Source organism: Lipomyces japonicus, assembly GCF_038497905.1.
Source record: "Lipomyces japonicus strain CBS 7319 unplaced genomic scaffold V1514scaffold_11, whole genome shotgun sequence".
NCBI lineage: Eukaryota > Fungi > Ascomycota > Lipomycetes > Lipomycetales > Lipomycetaceae > Lipomyces > Lipomyces japonicus.
Genome location: NW_027117823.1, coordinates 160,952 through 181,625, shown reverse-complemented (window position 1 = coordinate 181,625; position 20,674 = coordinate 160,952). Strand labels below are relative to the sequence as shown.

General features: G+C 41.7%; 9 protein-coding genes across 9 annotated transcripts; 4 read left to right on the top strand and 5 right to left on the bottom strand.

Annotated features, from left to right (window-relative positions):
• Positions 1-555: 555 nt before the first annotated feature.
• On the bottom strand, positions 556-1,712 carry V1514DRAFT_328153 (linker histone H1 and H5 family-domain-containing protein). The gene is made up of 4 exons (XM_066927120.1): positions 1,549-1,712; positions 1,408-1,433; positions 1,283-1,305; positions 556-1,208 (listed from the first exon to the last, which is right to left on the bottom strand). The coding sequence occupies exons 1-4, from the start codon at positions 1,625-1,627 to the stop codon at positions 746-748; spliced, it is 591 nt and encodes a 196-aa protein (XP_066784409.1). The 5' UTR covers positions 1,628-1,712; the 3' UTR covers positions 556-745.
• Positions 1,713-1,877: 165 nt separating this feature from the next.
• V1514DRAFT_328152 (mitochondrial carrier domain-containing protein) lies at positions 1,878-3,146 on the top strand. Its single transcript, XM_066927119.1, has 5 exons — positions 1,878-1,913; positions 1,970-2,228; positions 2,291-2,600; positions 2,651-2,781; positions 2,873-3,146. The coding sequence occupies exons 1-5, from the start codon at positions 1,887-1,889 to the stop codon at positions 3,097-3,099; spliced, it is 954 nt and encodes a 317-aa protein (XP_066784408.1). The 5' UTR covers positions 1,878-1,886; the 3' UTR covers positions 3,100-3,146.
• Positions 3,077-4,396, bottom strand: V1514DRAFT_366809 (ankyrin repeat-containing domain protein). Its single transcript, XM_066929843.1, has 2 exons — positions 3,995-4,396; positions 3,077-3,910 (listed from the first exon to the last, which is right to left on the bottom strand). The coding sequence occupies exons 1-2, from the start codon at positions 4,160-4,162 to the stop codon at positions 3,191-3,193; spliced, it is 888 nt and encodes a 295-aa protein (XP_066784407.1). The 5' UTR covers positions 4,163-4,396; the 3' UTR covers positions 3,077-3,190.
• A 161-nt stretch (positions 4,397-4,557) lies between these two features.
• Positions 4,558-10,111, bottom strand: V1514DRAFT_351304 (uncharacterized protein). The gene is made up of 4 exons (XM_066929448.1): positions 9,816-10,111; positions 9,249-9,764; positions 6,476-9,194; positions 4,558-6,412 (listed from the first exon to the last, which is right to left on the bottom strand). Exons 1-4 carry the CDS (start codon positions 9,995-9,997, stop codon positions 4,814-4,816), a joined length of 5,016 nt encoding a protein of 1,671 aa, XP_066784406.1. The 5' UTR covers positions 9,998-10,111; the 3' UTR covers positions 4,558-4,813.
• Positions 10,112-10,300: 189 nt separating this feature from the next.
• On the top strand, positions 10,301-10,632 carry V1514DRAFT_328144 (uncharacterized protein; the record flags this gene model as incomplete). The annotated part of the gene is made up of 3 exons (XM_066927118.1): positions 10,301-10,363; positions 10,415-10,500; positions 10,553-10,632. Coding segments are annotated over exons 1-3 (163 nt in total), but the record flags the coding sequence as incomplete, so codon positions are not given.
• Positions 10,500-11,895, top strand: V1514DRAFT_328142 (PIN domain-like protein). Its single transcript, XM_066927117.1, has 4 exons — positions 10,500-10,557; positions 10,622-10,705; positions 10,763-11,243; positions 11,308-11,895. Exons 2-4 carry the CDS (start codon positions 10,626-10,628, stop codon positions 11,785-11,787), a joined length of 1,041 nt encoding a protein of 346 aa, XP_066784404.1. The 5' UTR covers positions 10,500-10,557; positions 10,622-10,625; the 3' UTR covers positions 11,788-11,895.
• On the bottom strand, positions 11,689-13,944 carry V1514DRAFT_328141 (uncharacterized protein). Its single transcript, XM_066927116.1, has 3 exons — positions 13,515-13,944; positions 13,337-13,460; positions 11,689-13,277 (listed from the first exon to the last, which is right to left on the bottom strand). Exons 1-3 carry the CDS (start codon positions 13,704-13,706, stop codon positions 11,962-11,964), a joined length of 1,632 nt encoding a protein of 543 aa, XP_066784403.1. The 5' UTR covers positions 13,707-13,944; the 3' UTR covers positions 11,689-11,961.
• A 133-nt stretch (positions 13,945-14,077) lies between these two features.
• On the top strand, positions 14,078-15,199 carry V1514DRAFT_328138 (uncharacterized protein). Its single transcript, XM_066927115.1, has one exon. It carries the CDS (start codon positions 14,111-14,113, stop codon positions 15,083-15,085), a length of 975 nt encoding a protein of 324 aa, XP_066784402.1. The 5' UTR covers positions 14,078-14,110; the 3' UTR covers positions 15,086-15,199.
• Positions 15,170-20,666, bottom strand: V1514DRAFT_304664 (UDP-glucose:glycoprotein glucosyltransferase-domain-containing protein; the record flags this gene model as incomplete). Its single annotated transcript, XM_066925637.1, has 5 exons — positions 20,007-20,666; positions 17,430-19,947; positions 16,089-17,378; positions 15,683-16,026; positions 15,170-15,620 (listed from the first exon to the last, which is right to left on the bottom strand). Exons 1-5 carry the CDS (start codon positions 20,180-20,182, stop codon positions 15,173-15,175), a joined length of 4,776 nt encoding a protein of 1,591 aa, XP_066784401.1. The 5' UTR covers positions 20,183-20,666.
• Positions 20,667-20,674: the final 8 nt, after the last annotated feature.

The window sequence follows — 20,674 nt, the reverse complement described above, 5'->3', positions numbered from 1 at the left end:
CATGGTTAATATCTTTAGGCAAAAACTTCAGATCAAAGTAGCCGCCCGAGGATTTTAATGATGACGAATTCAGAGACGCAAAAGCATCGTGGAAAAAGTTGTTCACGTCATTGGGCAGGTCACGGCCACCACCATAGCCTTCGTCTTCGTTGTTATCGTCACGGCCGTCGATGGTGAGCGTCGAATCGGAACTAGTCGTCGTAGTAACAATCACGCCATGATCGTCAGAAGCAAGAGTTGAAGATGCCTTTGCGGCGGTGATCGAAGCGACGTGGTCGAAGGAGAACGCCGCCGTTGCTGCTGCTGCTGCTACCAACGGCGGCGAGTCTAAAGACGGCGGCATTGTGCAGCGCCAGCACGGTCGTTTCACCTGCAAAAGAAATCTAAAAAGAGCAAGATGATGAGGGGAAAAAGCTCTACCCTTTAAAACGAAGGAATATACTAGTGGTCTAAATTTCGAGCCTGGCAGGGAGGATTTTGGGCTTGTGCGCCCGTGATGCGGCCGGAGCTCAACCTTACCTCTACACAACACCCTCAGCTTCTGTCAGCAGACGATAGTTCAAACAATTTATTATATTATTACATGCTCCGCACTATAATTACACAAAAACACAACGCTCGTATACTAAATTACAATCAACAACAAGAGAACGTATCAAAAGCAAAACAAAAAAAAAAGAAAACAATTTAAGCCCATAAAAGTTCCATAGTACAATATAAATTGATCTTGCCACTCAAAAGCTCACTAAGCCGCAGTCTTTTTGGCCTTAGCTGGTGCCTTCTTCTTGGTCACGCCGGCGGCCTTAGGCTTCGCAGACTTCTTTGCCGGGGCCTTGGGAGCAGACTTCCGTGTGGACTTGGCCTGTGCTGCCTTTTTGTCTGTCTTGGAAGTAGCCGACTTCTTGTCCGCCTTGGAAACAGCCGCTTTCTTGTCCTTCTTTTCGACAGCATCTGACTTCTTGGAAGCAGCTTTCTTTACCGCGGCAGGCTTCACAGCCTTCACAGGTTTCTTTTCCACAGTCTTTGCAGGCTTTTTCTCTGCGGTGGCTTTCTCCTTTTTCTGGAGCTTGACAGTGCCGGACGGACCCTTGGGTTGAACAAAATCCCCGGCAGCAACGCCTCTCTTAAGCGCATTGTTGAATTGGGTTTCAAAATTTGTGGCCTTGATCTTAAAGTTATTCTGGATGTACTTCTTCAGTGCTTGGCGGCTATACAATTCATTAGAACGCGTCAACGAAAAAAAATTACAAATAGGGGTGCAAATCGAAAGTAGACCACGTACCTGCTGCCATTTCTTTCCTTGAGCTGTATCAAGGACCTGCATGTTAGCTACCGTAAACGCGTAAAATACTACTGGGCTGACGTGGCAATCACACGTCAATCCAGCCAAAAACGGAGACAACAAACCGTCAATATGGCTTCCTTAATCATATCTGCAAGATTAAAAGTCAGCACTAAATACGCGTCCAACACGGTCACGGCAGGCCTGGAAGACACTGATGACCAAGAAGAAATCAAGGCACACAACACGGGGACCCTGTCACGTACCCTTATAGGCGGGATGCTCAGGCGAAGCAGCGGCGTTCTTCTTGGACGCGGCAGTTTCGGCACTTTTCTTTGGAGGCATAGCTTCTAATAAACTAAGTAGTATAGAAGATGAAAATAAGTACGAAGAGTAAGAGAGAAAAAAATGGAGCTGGGTGGATGTCAAGTGAAGGAAAGAAAAAAAAGGAGGAAGCGGAGGAAGACGAATGCGCCCGTTCTCGTTAACCACGACGCGCACATGACACGACCGCCAAACCAAAACAAACGTCACGTGACTGACAGGGCCAAACGATTTTTCGTGATCGTCGGCGCAGTTTCGTTTCCGCCAGGCCCCTACCGTCATGCCCGAGCCGGCAACTGACTTGATTGTAAGTTGAATGAGCGTGTAGATTACTGTTGTTGTGCTGGTTTTAACAATTGCAAGGCTGGCTACGTGTCTGGCGTTGTCGGCATTGCCATCGGCAACCCGCTGGACATTGTTAAGGTCCAGCTCCAGAACTCGTCTTCGGTTTCGTCTCTGGCTTCGTCGCTTTTGGTTCGATCGTTGTCTTCCGAGTCGGTTTCATCGTCTATAGACGGTTCGCTTCACTCTGTCACGTCGTTCTCGAAGCTTAACTATGGCTTTCTCAAATCTCTACTTCACGGCGTCGCTGCTCCCATGCTCGGATACGGCGCACTTAATGGTACGTTGCCTGTGTTTGTGTTCCAGAGTCCAATACCAGCTTACGCTAGTCTTTTCAAAAAGCCTTGCTGTTTGTGTCATATTCTGTTTCCCTCAATTCTCTAGATCTCAACTTGCCGAGCTTGCCCGAGCTCGCAAAGATATTCACGGCCGGCACGGTAGCCGGCCTAGGCACGGTAGCCGTGTCCGCGCCAACAGAAATTATCAAGTGTCGTGCTCAGGCCACTCATGGTCACATTACTTCGGGCACTGGAATCGCTGGAAAGTCTTCTTGGACCGTGTGCAAAGAAATATATGCTCATGAAGGCCTTCGTGGCTTTTTCAAAGGCGGTCTCGTCACCGGCCTCCGGGACGGTTTTGGTTACGGAGTATAGTAAGCGCCTTTGAGAATATGTGTTTTTTTTTTTTGAAACTAATAGTCAGTTTCTGGACTTACAATGTTTGTAAAAACTGGCAATTCACCGAACGCGAGTCAAAAGTGCAGGCCGCCATTCATTTACTTATCGCTGGCGGACTTGCTGGTTGTGCTTCATGGGCTTCTATATTTCCTCTAGGTACTCGATGCATACATATACTATTAATTTCTGGGATTTATTTATTTGTATCTATTTATTTTTGGGAGTCATCAGCTAACTCGGAACGCAGACGTGATCAAAACTAGATACCAGTCACAGAATATTAATGATCATTCAATGCATTCGTCTGAGCGATATTCAAGTTCTTGGGACTGTGTGAAAAAAACTTACGCATCCGGCGGCATGCGCATATTTTTCAGAGGCCTTCGGGTCACGATGATTAGAGCATTTATTGTCAACGCGGCCCAGTTCGGTACTTATGAATGGGTCGTAAGGCTTTCAGATGGTAAGATTTAGAATACTGTAATATTTAAAACAAATAAAAAAACGCCATTTATAAACCTATGCAATGCAGCCCTTGTATACAACTATAATAAATATCACAGGATCACGCCTGTGTATTCAATTCCACAGCCTTGTCAACTTCTTTTACTTGGCCATTACCTCTCACCATCTCCGTCTCTGTCTCTGTCTCTGTCTCTTTGGCTGCCACGACATTAATAATGAGTTGGTCATTGTTCCCATTATCTATTTTCTCATGCTCTTCCGGAGTCATCGGGACCGCCTGTAGTTCCAAATTTGTATTCAAACTAGATGACCGAGATGGCCTCTCTAGTCTCAATTTACTCTCCAGTAATTTCTTTTTCTGTTCTGCCTTTTGTCTTTTTTCCACTTCAGTCATGATAGCGTTCAAATAACTCCATGTTGCCGTAGATGAAGCGTATTGCAACGGCGTCCACCCCAGGTTATTTTTGGCTTTAAAATCTGCATCTCGCTCGATCAGCGTGCGTATGACCATCCGATGCCCATACTCAGACGCATAGTGTATTGGCCTGCTCCCCTCGGCGTCCGGCTTGTTTATGTCTGCACCAAAATCAAGTAACAAGCTAGCTGAAGCATTGTGACCTTCCCTGCTCGCAAGGATCAATGCCGTATATCCAACCGTCTTTACTGGTGTTGTTGCTTTATCCAATGTTGTCGGAAATTTCTGCGCCAAAAAATGAATAGTCTGCTCTCGATTCTGCATCGACGCCAAGTGCAACGGTGTGTACCCTTCAATGTCAACCGAAATCTCATTTGCATCATGTCCGATAGAAGCCAGATACACCTAAATCGTAATAAGCAAAAGCTGAAACAAAAGAAGAGAAAAAAAAAAGTTCGACTACTCCGGCCTGTTTCCACAAATACTTACGCAAATTTCAAAATGTCCGTAATGTGCCGCGTAATGAAGCGACGTCCACCCGTTCGAAGTCTCCGTGTTGAGCAAAAGATCCGGAAACCTTCGAAGAAGTCGTTTAACAATCTCTAAATTATTCTTAATAATAGCCTGTCGTAACCGGATTGAGACAGTTTGCTGCATTATTTTACTTCAAAGAGCGGTTCCCGCACTTCTCTGTATTAAGTAGCGAACGAATTATGGATATTTTTATTGTATTTTTTTCTTTTGATCAGCCGTGCTTTTTAGGCCCGTAGCAGGTAATATATAATAAATCATGCAAATAATTGTCTGTCAATTGACTGTTATATTATATGTCTTATACATTTATGTCGAGGTCTTCACCAAACCGATGATGGGCTTAGCAAAATCAATTCGCGATTTATGTACAAATTATAAAAACCGGCCCGCTTACAATTTATTGAGCAAGCAAGTTGAATTACATTATTAAACCACAATTATTATATAGCTACAGTAAAAAGATAAAAAAATAATTAAATAAATAAATTATATTTGTCATATATACTTTAACAAACTTTGCAAGGTACCACAGTACAACACTAATCAGATGCTTTTAATTCCAATAAATGTAGAAATAACATTACATTTTACGCTCTATCGACAAAAAAATGGGTGTAAATTACTCCAGTAAGATTTAAATACAAAACAAAAACCAACTTTTTATTACAAAAACCCTCTTGTTCCACCCTAGAACTTTTTCTATTCTATCTTCTCCTTTCTTTTTTTTTTTTGTTTTTTGCCTCTTTTGACGTTGATTATTATATTGATCAAGTTTTAGTCCCAGGTTAGTTTAGTCAAGACATCAAATGACCCGGTACCAACTGCCGCCAATCTGCCTACCACGATCCTAGCAGATGGAGAATCTAGTTCATCGACATCGCCGTTCAAAACTGCTTGTTTCAAGAAATTAAACGTGGTTTCGAAACTCATTTTCAAAAATGGTGATGCAGTGGTTTCCACGCCATGACGATTGAAAGGCAAGTAGCCACCATCCCTGGTCATCATGTCCGCAATCAGCTCCAAGTGACGAGGGTTGACCTTGATGCCATAAGGTTCGAACACGCCGGCGATTTCGTTCACAACCGTGTTGCGAGCTGCTTCCACACCATACGTTGATAATATCTCGGCAACATTGTTGGACGTGATTCCGTTGACGTCAATAAAGTCATCCTGATCCCACATGGCCTGGAAGTTAACACCCTCAGTCACCAAGAATCGCTTGCTCGAGCCCTTCGCAGGAGCCTGTCTCAAGCAACGTCCGATGCGAGGAATTTCACGCACGACGACTTGCCTGCAAACGGACTCAATAATATTAATCATAAGAAGCTTGTGCGTGTCTGATGGGTACTGAAGTTCAAACTGGCACCATTCACCATTGGCATCGTCGAAGTCAAACTTGGACACGTTCACGTACATGCCAACGACTTCTTGCTGACGTACTCTGGCCCGTTCAGTTAAAGGTCGGATTTCGTCATCTTCGACATCTTCAGCGGTTGGCTTCTTGTTGACATCCATCGCAACGTCGTCATCTTCGTCATCATCATTAACGCAAATGGACTTGATAACTTCAGCTTCACCTTCATCTGGGTCCTCATATGACGAAACTTCCTTAGTGCGATTCTTGATCCTCTCATTGGTCGCATCACCATCGTCGTCCTCATCTTCATCATCCGAATCATCGTCTGCTTTCTTATTCTTCTTTTCAGCAGGTTTGTCATTAAGAACTTCATCATTTAAAGTATTTGAGGCCTTGCCAATATCTGGGGTAGCATCCGAGTCGGTTGCGGTCGTCCTCTTCTGACGCTTAATCTCCTTGCCCACCGTGCTTGTTAACTTGCCAAGAAATCCAACTGTAATCGCATTCTCCAAAACTTCCTGAGAAATGTCGTATTCGTGCTCATATTCCTCACGAGGATAGAAATTCAAACGGACAGTGTACGCTCTGGCAACAGTCTCACCATCAGCGGTAAGACCCGTGCGTTCCGTGACATTCACATTATCCACTAACTCAGAAACAACAACCTTGGCAACGCTCTTTGAAAAATTGTCCGCCTGGTCGTCAGTAACGTCGTCCAAAATTGGAAGCCTCATTTGTGGAGTCTTGATATTAGCACTGGCAGTCATGATAATTTCACGCATACGCGGAATACCAAGCGTAACATTTGCTGCACCGTGACCAGCAAAATGGAAAGTGTTAAGTGTCATTTGAGTCGAGGGCTCACCTATTGACTGCGAAGCGATAATGCCAACCGCTTCACCAGGATGAACAAGAGAATGCATATACTTGAGTTGCATAAGTGCTCTGAACATCTTATCAGAAATGCCGCTTTCGCTATGCTTTGCAAAAAAACTGTCCTTTCTCTCGGCAATATACTAAATCCTTGTTAAATAAAATATTCAAAAAAAAAAAAAATTAAAATAATAAAAACTCTTTACCTCATCAAGCTTCTTTTGGAAAACATCAGACACGCTTCCAAGATATCTGCTTGGTGAATATTTCGAAATCGTGGGATCATATTTATGAGATTTCTTAAATTCAGGTAAATCAGCCTCCTTGTTCTGATTCTTCTTAACTTTCTTTGCATATGATGTGGCCGCCATCTCATCAACCAGCCCTTGAAGATCAGTCGCGGGGTGCTTTTGAACGAGGGATTGAAAATTTTGCACACAGAAATCGAAATTCATCAAATGAGCTTCTTGAATAACCTCAATCGCATCTCCACCATACAAGAACTGAATAAGAGAACCATCACTGTCCCGTACTGTGTTGTCATACTGCGTTCGCACGCCTTCCAATTGCTTGATGAGACAACGTTGCAAATAACCAGAGCGAGATGTCTTCACCGCAGTATCAATCAAACCTTCACGACCAGCCATACAATGGAAATAAAATTCCTGAGGCTTAATACCCGAAAAGAAGCGAGATGCAATGTAACCACCAGCTTTAGCAGACGTATCAAATGGCTTGAATGACGGAAGCGACTTGCCGCTAATCATCAGTGGCACACGACGGCCTTCCAGAGCTTGTTGCCCAAGCATGCACATGATCTGTGACAAGTTTACATTCGAACCTTTTGCTCCAGACAAAACCATTGACATGAACGAATTTTTGGGAAATGCTTTCAAAGTTCCATCAGGAATACATTTAGCGACAACTTCGGACGTAACCGCATTAACATGTTTCTGAACAATCGCGTCAAGAATGGCAAGCTTATCGCCATCGCGAAGAATTTCTTCCAACCTTCGCTTGAGCTCGGGATCATTATCGTTCGTGTCTTCTTCCAAATTGACAACCTCGGCTGCAGCTTTAGAGCCAACAGACTTGTTCTGGTTTAAGATATCTTGACGCCATTCGTTTCCATTACTGGTCAACCACAAATCATCCATACCACATGAAAATCCTCTAAACTGAACGTATTTGGTAAACAACCTACCCAAAATCGATAGAAGCTTTCCAGCAACCGCGGGACCGTAAATTTCATGAACGGAGTGAACAAAACCGAACTCGGAAGCACCAAACTGAGATTTATCTAATATACCACAAAGAAGTTCGCCATCCTTAAAGATGACAGTGCCTTCGTGAGATCCTTCACCCCAATACTTGTCATCAATCTTGTCCTTAGAAATCAGGTTAAGACCAGGCCGGTCTAATGGCTTGATATTCAGCAAAATAGTGGTAATAACTTGCTTACCAGTCCATAAAGGAACAGGCTTTATAAGGGCAGGTGGCACAGAAATAATTCTGTTTGTAGTGGTGTGGCCATCCTCAGGTCTAATAGTACCGTACACCAGCTGATGATATTGATCCTTGGTGAACATTGTATCCTTGTTCGTCATCCACACTCCAGTCACAATGTGATCTTGAACTAAACCACGCAGTGGCTTACCAGAAGTCGGCACAAGGTACTGAGAATCAGTGTTGGCCAGCATAAGAGCCTCCGCTCGAGCATTCTCATTTTGAGGAAAATGCATATTCATCTCGTCACCATCAAAATCGGCATTGTACGCATTAGTGTTGGCATAATGCAATCTAAGAGTTTTCTCCCCTCGAAGAACTTTAACCTTGTGACCCATGATTGATGCCTTGTGAAGAGTGGGTTGACGATTCATCAAAACCACGTCGTTATTACGAATATGTCGATAAACTTTTTTGTTAACAACAGATTGTCCATAAGTAGGCGTTAAGAGCTGGTTTGCAACTGCAGTTCTCTGTTCAGCTATCATATTATGAAGAGCTATTAAAGTGCCGTCTTCCTTTTCAATATGGGTAGCACCAGGCCACACTGTAGGTCCATTAATTACTGCTTTTCGCATTTCCTGAAAATTATATTGAGTAACCGGTTCAGGATATGTCAGCTTGACAGCGAAAACAGGAGGGATACCAATTTCGTTTGTTTCAATATTGGGATCTGGAGAAATAACTGACCGAGCAGCGTAGTTCACACGCTTACCCATCATGTGCTTTCTAAACAAGCCCTCTTTCTTTTCCAACATCTGCTTAATACCAGGAGGTGGGAGTCTTAATTGACCACCACCAGATGTGGCCTTGGAACTATCAATAAATGCATTCACGTCATTTTGAATGGTAACAAACGTGTTCATCAATTGTGAGAGAATCTGTCGAGATTCGAGGTCGTTGTTCACCTCCTTGTTGCGCTTTATTTCGTTTATCCGGTCGTTAAGATCTCTAATTCTAAGAGATGATTGTAAAACATGCGACAGAAGTTCATTCTGAACCGCCTCGTGGGTCTCACCTCCGACTTTAGAAGGCGGGCGGAACTTGGTTGGTGGTACAGCAAGATACTCGATGAAAAACATGTCGGCAGTCACTGGATCTGCTTGTTCTTTGGATTGAAAGATAAGTTGAACTATAGCCCTCTCCTTCTTAAACAATCTGCGAAGATGATTTCGAATCTCAGTTGAGAGCACATATCTGCCTGACACCTTGCTCTGTTTCTCAGAGTTCTCATCAACCTCATAATCTGAAGTTATCTCGGACTCAAGATCAGCCTTTTTGGCTGTCCTTTTTCCCTTTGAGTCAAGAACAGCGTCCTGTCGATAGCCACCCTTAATTCTATTATTCTGAATTTGCTTGTCTCGGAGCGATGTTTCAAAGACCTTGGAAATTCCATCTTTTCTAAAAGCTGGGGAAAACCTGTTACGACCGTTAATATCTAAAAAGCATGAAGTAAAACTTATGATTACATACATGCCACAATTATCGCACTTCGGGCGAGCTAATAATAACTTCATAAATTCATGAACCAACTTTCGACGTTCTTCAAGAACAGCTGCACTTTTATGCACGTGCCCATATTCCTTAGCTTTAGTAATGAATTTCTTGACAAAATCATTTCTTCTGCTGATAATTTTTTCTTCATTAACACGCCTTTGCTTTTCTGACTTGCCCTTAGGATCACTGCTTGGATTAATTTTATCATCCTCCACAGCCTCTTCATCATCATCCACAAAATCCGCATCTTCTATTCTGATGTCGTCAAGTACTTCACATTCAGTAATTAAACTGTATTGCAAAAGACGAAGCTTGCAAACGTAGCGGTGAACTTCAAGTGCCTTTAGCCTGAAGGAGTAGCAATACAAGCAAGTGCTTCTAATCAAAATGTACATTTGACTGAAAAACAAAGGATTATAAACAGGAATTGGAAGTTCGATATGTCCAATATGACCTGGACAAAATCTTGAATCTAATCGGCAAGTAGCGCATCTTTTAAACAGTTAGTTGACTTCAAATTCAATAAGATCCAAAACCACTTACGGTGTCTTATCATAAGCGCCAAGAGCCAAATCATATAAACCACCCGAAATAGGATGTCCCAAGCTATCAAAAACCTGAGGATGCGTAATTTGCTTCACCGACAAATTCTTTATATCTTTTGCCGTGAAGTAGCCAAACTCCACCTCAGTGATTTCGGAGCCGGTAGGTTTAGCAATATTCATGTTGTCTCTGACCCTACCAGTCCTGGAGGTTTATCTCTTTTTTTTTTTTTTTTTTTTTTTTTTTTAGAACTGGAATGATATACAACGTCAGTCTGACAAAAAAAAAGAGATGGATTCAATATAGAAAAAAAAAGTTTAGACGCCAAAATTCGAAGAGAAATTTTAAGCTTTTTAAGGTTAGGGCGTAGAAGATTGATTTGGTAAATTATGGCTGAATAATAGATGCACTTAGATTACGTCATTTTGCGACGCGTTTTGAAGGTTTGTCCCAAAAACGCGTTTAAAACGTGCCAATTGACGAGATTAACATCAAATTTAATAGTATTTATACAATACTGGTATTATATTACAGAATGGGAATTAAAGGTATCAGATCAAGTTACGGGCAACAAGTTTTACCTGTGCTGACTATTTTAGGATTATATCAAACCATTGCCGACAATGCTCCCAAAGCGATCAAGAACAATGAAATCAAAAATTTCTTTGGCCGGAAGGTCGCGATTGTACGTTATATAGATTTTTTAACAATTGCAACCCAAATAACTAACTCATTAGGATGCGTATGTTTTGAAAATTTATCGATTTTTTTTTTTTTTTTGGGGAAAACTGCTTATTTTAGCATAGTTCAATGTCATTATACCAGTTTTTGATCGCTGTGCGTCAACAGGATGGACAGCAATTAATGAATGAATCTGGAGAAACCACAAGGTCATAATTTTTTTTTTTAAATTAAACATTTTTGAGTTGTCAACTAATTGATAATAGTCATTTGATGGGAATGTTTTATCGGACGCTGAGGATAGTTGACAATGGGATCAAGCCAGTTTACGTCTTTGATGGTCATCCTCCAGTGTTAAAGAGTGGTGAATTGGCAAAGCGTTTGGTTCGTCGTGACGAAGCAGTCAAGGCATTAGAAAATGCTAAAGAAGTTGGAACAGCCGAACAGCTTGACAAATTTTCAAGACGTACGGTTCGAGTCACCAAGGAACAGAACGAGGAAGCAAAAAAGTTGCTTAAACTTATGGGAATCCCTTACGTCAATGCGCCATGTGAAGCTGAGGCTCAATGTGCTGCTCTTGCAAAAGCTGGTTTGGTATATGCTGCTGCTTCAGAAGATATGGACACTCTTTGCTTCTCTTCGCCAGTATTGCTGCGTCACTTGACCTTCTCTGAACAGCGCAAACTGCCAATTACCGAAGTTGAGTTATCCAAAGCATTAGAAGGCTTGGAAATGCCAATAGAGCAGGTAATAAAATATAATGCTATTTTTTTTTTTGGGCGAGTAACCCGACTAACATTGTTTTTACTAGTTTATTGATCTCTGTATTCTACTAGGGTGTGATTATTGCGAACCAGTGAGAGGCGTTGGCCCAGCGACAGCGGTTAAATTAATTAAAGAGCACAAAAATCTTGATGGCGTGGTTGAATACATAAAAGCCCATCCGGATAGCAGGTACAAGATCCCTGAAGATTGGCCATATCAAGATGCAAGGCAACTATTTTTAAATCCCGAAATTGTTGATCCATCAACAGTGGAACTCAAATGGGAAGCACCCGACGTGGATGGGCTTATTGAATTTTTGGTAAAAAATAAGGGATTTAGCGAGGAAAGAGTAAGAACTGGTGCAGCTCGGTTACAAAAGAATTTAAAAACAGCACAGCAAGGGCGTCTTGACGGATTCTTTAAAGTAGTCCAGAAGGACCCTGCCACTGCTGCCAACTCTAAACGGAAAGCAACCGATAAGACTGCCGATAAAGGCAAGAAGTCAAAGGTTACGAAGAAGAAATAAAATCATTGTTTCATTCAAATCATCATGACATTAATATTGTAACGACCATGTACCCTGTCAACATAAACAGCAATCATTTTTATATTGCGCCTCTCCCCTATCCCCATGTGCATCCCACCGAAAAAAAAAACATCTTAAATAAATAAATAAAAACAAGCAATCTAAATATGTAATTTAATCATCTTGAACACGAAAAGCATCAACTTCTTTTTGTAAAGCGGTCAAATCAGCTAACAAGTCAGGAACCAGGCTTTCATCCATTGTCGTCACTTCTAGCTTGTTGATATTCCATGGCAAGCTCTGAGTGTGAGTCATCGGAGGCGGAGGCGGAGGCGCGGCATCATGACGATGAGTTGACGGCACTCTAACTACTGAAGCACCACCAGTAGTCGCTTTCTTTCTAACAGGAGGAGGCGGTGGTGGTGGATTTCGAGGAACATGCTTCTGCTGAGCAGAGTTACTAGAAATTTGATCAAACGATACAATCGGAGCAGTGGCATAACTAACTTCGTGCTGAATCGGAGAAGATGAAAATCTGGGGGAAGATTCTAATGAAATAATATTAAATGATACAATAGTATCAACTGAGCTACCCAGTTTTGGAGAAGAGCTTAATGGAATGGATGGAGTCACAATCACAGGAGCAGTTTCCGCAGTCACCGGAACCTTGATGCCACTGGTAGGTGGCTGAGAAGAATGCGCCGGTTTTCTATGTCTCGGAGGAGGCGGAGCAGGACGTCGCCGATCTCCGTCTAAAGATCGTCGTATAGGCTGTTCCGCTGGGACTACCGGCAGAGCATTACCAGCTCCAATAATTTCAGAAGGTAATGATGCAACTTGATGTGTTGATTCAAGAGTGACAGCACTTTGCATAGCCAAGTTATTATTTACTGAATCCACAAAATGCTCCGTATCTTGAAATGTCACAGGTTCTTCGCGCAATATGATCCCAGCTTTATCCTCAGACGATGACTCAACTGTAGGCAAAGCAATATCTAACTCATCCATGGCAAACTTCACGGTCCGCTTTGGTTCAGGTACATGAAGAACAGGACTATGCTGAGGGTTCGATGTATGGTCACCAGTAAGTAACATGCGAGTAAATGCATCTACAGAGATGACATCGGGTGATGGCGAAACGGTCTTCTTCATGGCACTCTCTAGTGGCTTCGGAGGACCCTGAGGTTTCAACTCGACTGACGATCGAGGTCGACCTAAAAAGGTTCTATTTGTGCTGGGCTGATTTTCCTGATTATGTTGCTTCCTGAAGGGGTTTGGAAGAGATATGCCAAACCCAGGCGATGTGGCTAGATGGCTTGACTCGCTGCCTGAAGATTCAGCTGAAATGCCATCTCGCAAACCAGATGCCTCCAAAATAGAAACTGAAGAAGAACTTGGCAGCTGAGCATTATTTAAAGGTAATTGAGAAAAATGTGTCTTATGACCGGGCTGATGTTTAAGAGCCGTGTCTATAAACTTTGGGACCGGAGCTTACGAGCAGCTGTCAGTCTTAATGTGAGGTGACACAAGTAGCAACCTAAACACTCACCTTGTTGAAAAACCAGCTCACGAGAAGGTACCTTGCCGTCCAAGACGTGTCCAATTAGTCTCACGAAAGCGTAAAATTCACCCTTTTCGAAGATGTTCAGTGGACTTTCAAAAATATCAAAAATCTAAGTCATATCGAGTTAGTCAGACTGATACTTCCCAACCTGCTAGCAACATACCTTCCACTTGTCTTGTTCTGGGATACCAAATCGATCAGCAAACACGATCATGTCATTAAGCGTGAGCGTGAAAGGACCAGCTGGCACCAGTTCGGCAAACCATTTCGGATAAGTTCGGTACTCATCAGGCGACAAAGCCGATGACACAAGATATATTCGCCTGATATCTTCTTCGTCTTCGTTGTATGACATTTATAAGCGCAAACCGTTTTAGCGAGCACAACTTTGGCAGGCTTTTGGATTGCGATGAAGCAGCGGCTACAGCGGCAAAATCGCAAGTAACAGACAGGTTCAACAAAAGTAACGTGCTTGTAGTAACACTGACAGAAACCAAAAGGCAATAATGAAATTGAAATAATTTAATATCAAGTTAGGTTTCTTTTTAAAATAACTGGATGATGACGAATTTGCTTCTTCCGGGGTAAGTAATCGTTTTAATTATAATTCCGTTTCCTCAGTTCACGTCAGACCGAAGCTTAAAGCGCGACTCACCGCCGGCTTACCCGGCTATCGCGAGAATACTGAGTGATCAATGGCTAACGTAGAATTCTTCTTACATTGGATTCAATAAAAGTTTTGACTTTGCAAGCTAAATCATGCTATTGTACCCTGCGATTGCTTTGAGCAGGTGTTTGCTACGTGCGAGCAAACCTTTGACCGTGCTCAGCTCTTTCAAAGCACCGTCTTCAATTTCCGCCCGCGCGATCACGTATGGCAGTCAGTTCATGCTCAGATGCCAAATCACTGGCAGCAGTCTGGTTCGGTCTCATCCACGCATGCATAATAACAAGCCCGGCCAGTTTACTGCGAATATTATGCAAAGAAGTCGTTTAATGAATTTTCAACAAGCTCCAGTTCGCAATTTTTCGTCACGCAAACCTTTTCCGGACCGGACATCAATTTTTGCATTCATTCCACCACAAGTTAAGATCTTTGCCGGACTTTTCATAACAGCCGTTATTATTGTTTTTATTGCTTTTCCAATGTTATTACTTTATCTGCCTTTGGCTGTTTTGGTCTGGCTATGGTTTAAAAAGCGGAAAGTTGACCGCCGTGCCGATGAGTTTAGAAAATATTGGGAGTCCATGGTGAGCGAAGCCACTACAGACACCAGTCGAGCTCAACTTAGACGTCATGATGTTTCTCAATTAAACGAACTTGTTCAGAGAAGGCTTAGTGCAGCTATCGCAGAAGATGGTGATTTTGCGTACCTTCAAGTCGGACTCGATCCTGCTCGCGATAAGGGAAAGCTTCTTCTCGGTCCGTGTCTTTCTATCGACAGAGAGAACAGGATACAAAATAATCAGACAGAAATTGTTACTATTATGACTTACGAGATGCGTAAGAAATCAGGTGCCGACGCTCTTAAAGTTGCCGACGTGACTGCAATTATTAAGTCATCATTTTCTGTCGGTCAAGAAGAGGAAGACGAAGAGTCGTCGTTAAAAATTGTGATCGACTCACCTGAAGGTGAATGGACCATTAGTGGTATCACACATGGGGATGATTATTCGCGAAATGCCAGCGACACTGTTATTGATGTAAAACCTAGAAATACACACGACGACTAATTTATCTAAAAATAATTTCATTTCTTTCTTTTTTTTTATCATCATCATCATCATTATTGTTATTGTTATTGTTATTATTATTATTATTTACAATTCATCTTTAATCTTCCCTGATGCTGATGATGTCGATTCGTACGACGTAGTCGTGACTTGAACGTCTTCAAATTTTTCTCCGCCAACAACATTAGAACCGCTCTTAACCCGGTTAGCAAAAGACGCAATTTCGTTATCATACTCTGTCCATTCAGGAACTTGTCTTCTTGCTCTATCGAGCTTAGGTTCTTTTGTCAATGGATTATTGCACAAGTCAATCGTCTTGGCCGTCTTTAAGGCTTCGTCAGAGCACCATGTCTCGCACCATAACCAGTCCTGTGGTAATGAGTATATCGGAATCTGTGACTGCATGTTGTTCGGCAGATCTTGATCTAAATTAGACAATGATTGAGGATCTGCAGATAATTGATGATATTGTTGGCGTAATCGATCACCAGCTGCCAATTCTCTGAACTTTTTCAGATTAATAACATATAGCGCACTGTAAACGTCAGCCGGGGAAAAAAAAGCCAGGTACAATCTAACCAAAAATAATTATCATACCTGATGTGATATGGCTTGTCTCCCAAAAATGACTTCCAATATCCTTGCTTCCAAAACCTAAATCCTTCCATTTCTTTTCTTGAGTCGCACATTGGCGTATACCCATACGGGGCACCATGAAGGTCCAAGTCCACCAATTCCTTCAAGTCTGTGCGAACAATTTGATCTGCGTCTACAAAAATTACTTTATCCAAATCTACGGGAAACAAAACATCCAAAAATAAAATTTTGTAACCCCAAATTATTCGTTGCTTCTCCTTTTGTGCCCTCAACCAATGTGGCCACTTGTAAGTAACCAGTTCATATTCGAACTTGTACTCCTTAGCCATGAAAGGTAAGAATTCCTGAAAAAAAAAAAATACATTAGCATATTTCAACTAAATTGGTTACTTAACACTTTGCATACCTTAAATGAAGGAGATAGAAAATTATCAATAAGCCAAAATTTCACTGTTTGATTTGTATGATGCATCACACTAACAAACATGATATTTAAAAACCGTTCATACAAGTGTCCGCTAGCGACTGAAAAGATATTGATCGCAGCTTGACCAGGCTTTGTTGCTTGCACGGTATTTTTTTCATCCCGCTTACTCCAAAAAAAAGAAAGAGCATCTTCAATTTTTTTCTGAATCTTTTGAACCGTGGTAAGTTCAACTTCAGGATCGCCAAGAACAGAGTCATATTCGTGTCCTGCTTTTCGAGTCACTCGAGGGTAAATAGTGGCACCAGAAAAAGTAGTCAGATAAACGTTTACGTTTTCAACATCATTTTCTTTAGGGATAAATCCCCAGGAACCTGCACTTTGAAGGCCATAAATCTCTCGAGACTTGCCACTCATTAACCCCAACTTCCAAACACCAGGCTCAGCTTTAAATTGTGTATAACCCAAGTTTGCCATAACGATCGTGTCAACTATATGAGGACGTTGATCACTTCCCAGTATCAGTTGAAGCCCACTAGGTGGATTTCCGTTTCGAGTCACGTCACGAACATGCCCTTGTACTAAAATATGGTCAAGCTGGTATTCCACGTCGACCTGGGTCTCTAAAACTGATGAAAGAAACAGATTGTCAAGATCATACTTAGACACATGAGGCGTCACCAACCATGCATCGGGCACGTCCAATCCAAGAGTTAATAGCACGTCTGATGGTATGTCGTAAAATACGGTTTCAGACTCAACAATAGAACCATCATTGTTAAACCTAGGAACCGAAAATAAGTCATACTTATAAAACCGCTTAATTGGTAATTCTTTTACTGCAATCAAAGGGTTCAAAAACAATCGAACCACGACGCCATCAATCTCGGATAAAATTTTCAAAATGGGCACCCATTTTTGTGCAAACTCACTTGCCGGATTAACAAGAGCAACGATCTTTAAAGATGCTAATTCAAAGTCACCTCCAAAATCAAACGAAGAATCTTCATGAGAAAACCGGTTGATGTTGTTGTTCCTCTTTTGATTACTTATAAAAAAGCCCCCGGAAACGTCCAAATCATCACTAGCAGTAGAGACACTAGTCAAAAGCGAAACGAAATCGATAGCATCCACACTCAAATCTGATATTTCTAAGAGTTTGAGATCTTTAACAGCTTCAGTGACAGGGATAACCCTAACTGTATTTTCGTAGTGAAATAAAGCGTCAATGTCATCCTTGTTCAAAAACTCAGTTGATGACAATCTAATAGCCTATTAAAAAAATCAGTATAATAAAATCCCAAATTATTCTTAATAACATACTCTGTTATTCACAGCGATGAAAGTCCCTCCCGTTGGTAATTTCAATGTCTTTGCCAATAAAGCCACCGAGTTCCAATATTTTAAAGCCGCTACATTATCTGGCAATGCCCAGCCTTCTTGCCGTCCATCTAATTGAATCCTTGATAAGGCTTCTATCTCAGGCAATTTAGCAAAATCAACATCAGCAGTAATGTCAATCGTGGCAGCATATAACTCTTTTGCTGATATTTTAGACAGCACTCTATTGCTAGAAAGTAAATAAAGCAATGAAGACAGTGAAGGTGTATTTTTTTCCAATCCTGGCTGATGCAAAAACCTTACTCGAGTCTGCACGCCGGGCTCTAGTGAAGAAAGAAAAAGTAGCATTTCTCTGTACTGTTGAATACCAGCTGGTGAATCAAAATCTGCAGCCACAATGATTGACACATAAGATGAATGAATGTCATCCAAACTTTCAGCATCAGAAACCACAGTTACTTGAGGAAGACTGTTGATGCAGGCATGATGTACCTTGTGAATTGATACCAGATCTAATAATTCTTGACCCTGACTGTCATCAGGAAATACTAATCTGTTCCTGCTCTTTAATGCCGTTTTAAGCAAAACATCTTGGATATCAGTATTGTCAGTAATCACGCCAGTTTTAACTAATGCTTGAAGAGGGGCGACATCAGTATCAAGTTTAAACACCGCATTTTGAAGCCATGAAGAATCATCCTTGGCCACAATGTAACCATTTGCTAATACGACCGGCTTTTTGTATGAAATGTCAAACCTGGTTACAAAATTTTGAGCAGCCTTTATTTTTGCCGTAAACTCATCAACACCGGCCTGTTCAGTTAATGACTTTGCGTTCTTTTTCGGAATATATTTTGACTTGACTTGTTCAAAGACTTGCTTCGACGGTTCGCCGTCATAGCTTAATGACTCTTCTAAAAATCCAATAGCAGCAGACAAGCCGTAGTTGTAATACAGATGATAAAATAAAATCGCTTGCTGCCTCTGAGTTTCAGTTTCAACAAATGGAACTAATCCAAACCTGATAGGCACACCTTGTTGTATTATGGGCGCAATATGCTTGACCACAATGTACAAATCTTGAGGTGAGCTAAGATCTATGGGAATAATGATGGAATAAAGATTCTTTCGAAGTTGATGAAATTGGCCCGGATAATAAGGGTTCAAAATTGTTCTTATTCTTCCGCTAAACGATTTGTATCTTTTATCGTTTTCAAGATCATTTAACCATGCGATAGGTTCAACTGCATAGGGCAGAGTACGATAATCAAACCTAGCATCGACTGATATTTCCTGCTTGGCAGTAACTATCGATCCTGATATAAACTCAGCGGCTTGACTTGAGTTCAGGTGGAGATACTCGAGATCGTTAACAAGTTTCCTTTCCCGATCAAGGATATCTAGTACGGAATACAAATCCTTACTTTGCGCACCATCCAGCCTGGCACCATTAACAAACACGGCATTATCACCAAATCCCAAGCGGGCCGAGCGCAAATTTGACGATGATTGCAAATTGGAAGCAATCTCAGCTTGTAGGTTCTTAATATTGGGATTCAACGCTGTAATCGAAGAAGCATATTTAGGGAAATTTTGAAGCAACTTTAGTAAGATATCAATGGCATCATTTGAATCTTTTCTCTGAAGTATGAATCCTGCTGTTTTCAATCCCAAATCTTCTAATTCAGTCTCTTTCACGGGCTGAATCGTTTGGTCATTTGCTGATTCAAAAATGGCATCATGTGAAAAAACAGTGTCCACGGGCACATCTTGCAACTCAGGAGCTTGATCTGAAACCTGGCTGTGATCTCTATCATCAATTACAATGTAATCCGTGCGCTTAAGCGCCAGCTCCACGCCATAGCCTGTAAGTCCATGTGGCCTATCTGGGAATAAATACTGATCTTCATGTTTGTCAGTCGAGGGCTTATATCGTAAGATTAGCCTCAGTTTTCCGTTTTGAGCCTCCGCCACAAGAGCGTAGTAGAATGAAAAAAAATTTGCACCCGTAATATCCGCATATAAAATCGCGTAAGGTGAGTCCGGATTAGTAGATATAATCTTGTCAAACGGCAGAATTTCAGGAGTTTTAACACTAGAAGAAGAAGAAGAAGAAGAAGAAGAAGAAGAAGAAGTTCGCAGGGCAAAGATCGATGACGGATCACAGCTTACCTGCCCGTTGAACAAATACCAAGATTGATGATTGCAATTGGCAAGTGCTGCCTCAAATTTAGGATAAACTGTCGCATTATAATACTGATAATAGGCTTGAATTCGAGGAGCAGCTGTTCGGGAGCTCAATTTTAGGTTTACCCAGTCAATTACTTGGCCAGTCTCTGGCAGAAACCCTTGCTGTTTAGAATGCAGCAGGGCCTCGTCATATAAGGTCTGATGAGTTAAAGGTTTCGCATCTGGATCATCAATTGCTGCATACGAGAAATCAAGAAGGTGAGTGAGAAGCGGGAAATAAGCAGTCGGGATTTCGTCAGCTATGGTCTCGCTAAAGAAAGGTTGGCATAATTTGATTTCAATGATATGAACTAACACAATGTTGCTTACACGATTTCTATTAAATAAGGTGAGGTGTCACTCCACGGTACGTTCAACTTGACTTGAATGCTGGTAGGTGCAGCGTAAGCTACTACTGCAAGGCATGCAAAGATGGCATGCAAAAGTAGCATGCCCGCCGCGGTCATTGACGGTCTGTTAAAATGCAAACGATAACCTGGCGGCATGATTCGTCAATTTGCCAAAAAGACCACGTAATAATGTAAATGAATTATCGACAAGCCGAATGATGAAATTTTTCTATTAGAAACCAATTACTTGGTTTGATTGAATCGGCATTGGCATTGGCATTGGCATTGGCACAAATAGCGTTATTAACAAAATGAGACCGGGTTGAAGCTTGGGGCACGCGCTAACATGAACGAGACCAGACAATGTTCATATTGACAAAGAACTACATTTTTGAGAACCACAATATGCTTATACGTAACATGGTCATGGCCAAGTCGAACATAAAATATGTAGATCAAGAATTATTCTGTTTTAGTTAAAACATTTCGGTTATATTTAAGGCAACCTGACTTCGCGTCACCCAAAAACAATATGGATATGGATTTCAGATTATTAAAATACAAATAGTTACCTGTACTTGTATAAATACTAAAAGTCAGATGGCAACAACTAGAGAATATTACTATTAAAGCTTGAAATAACAAACA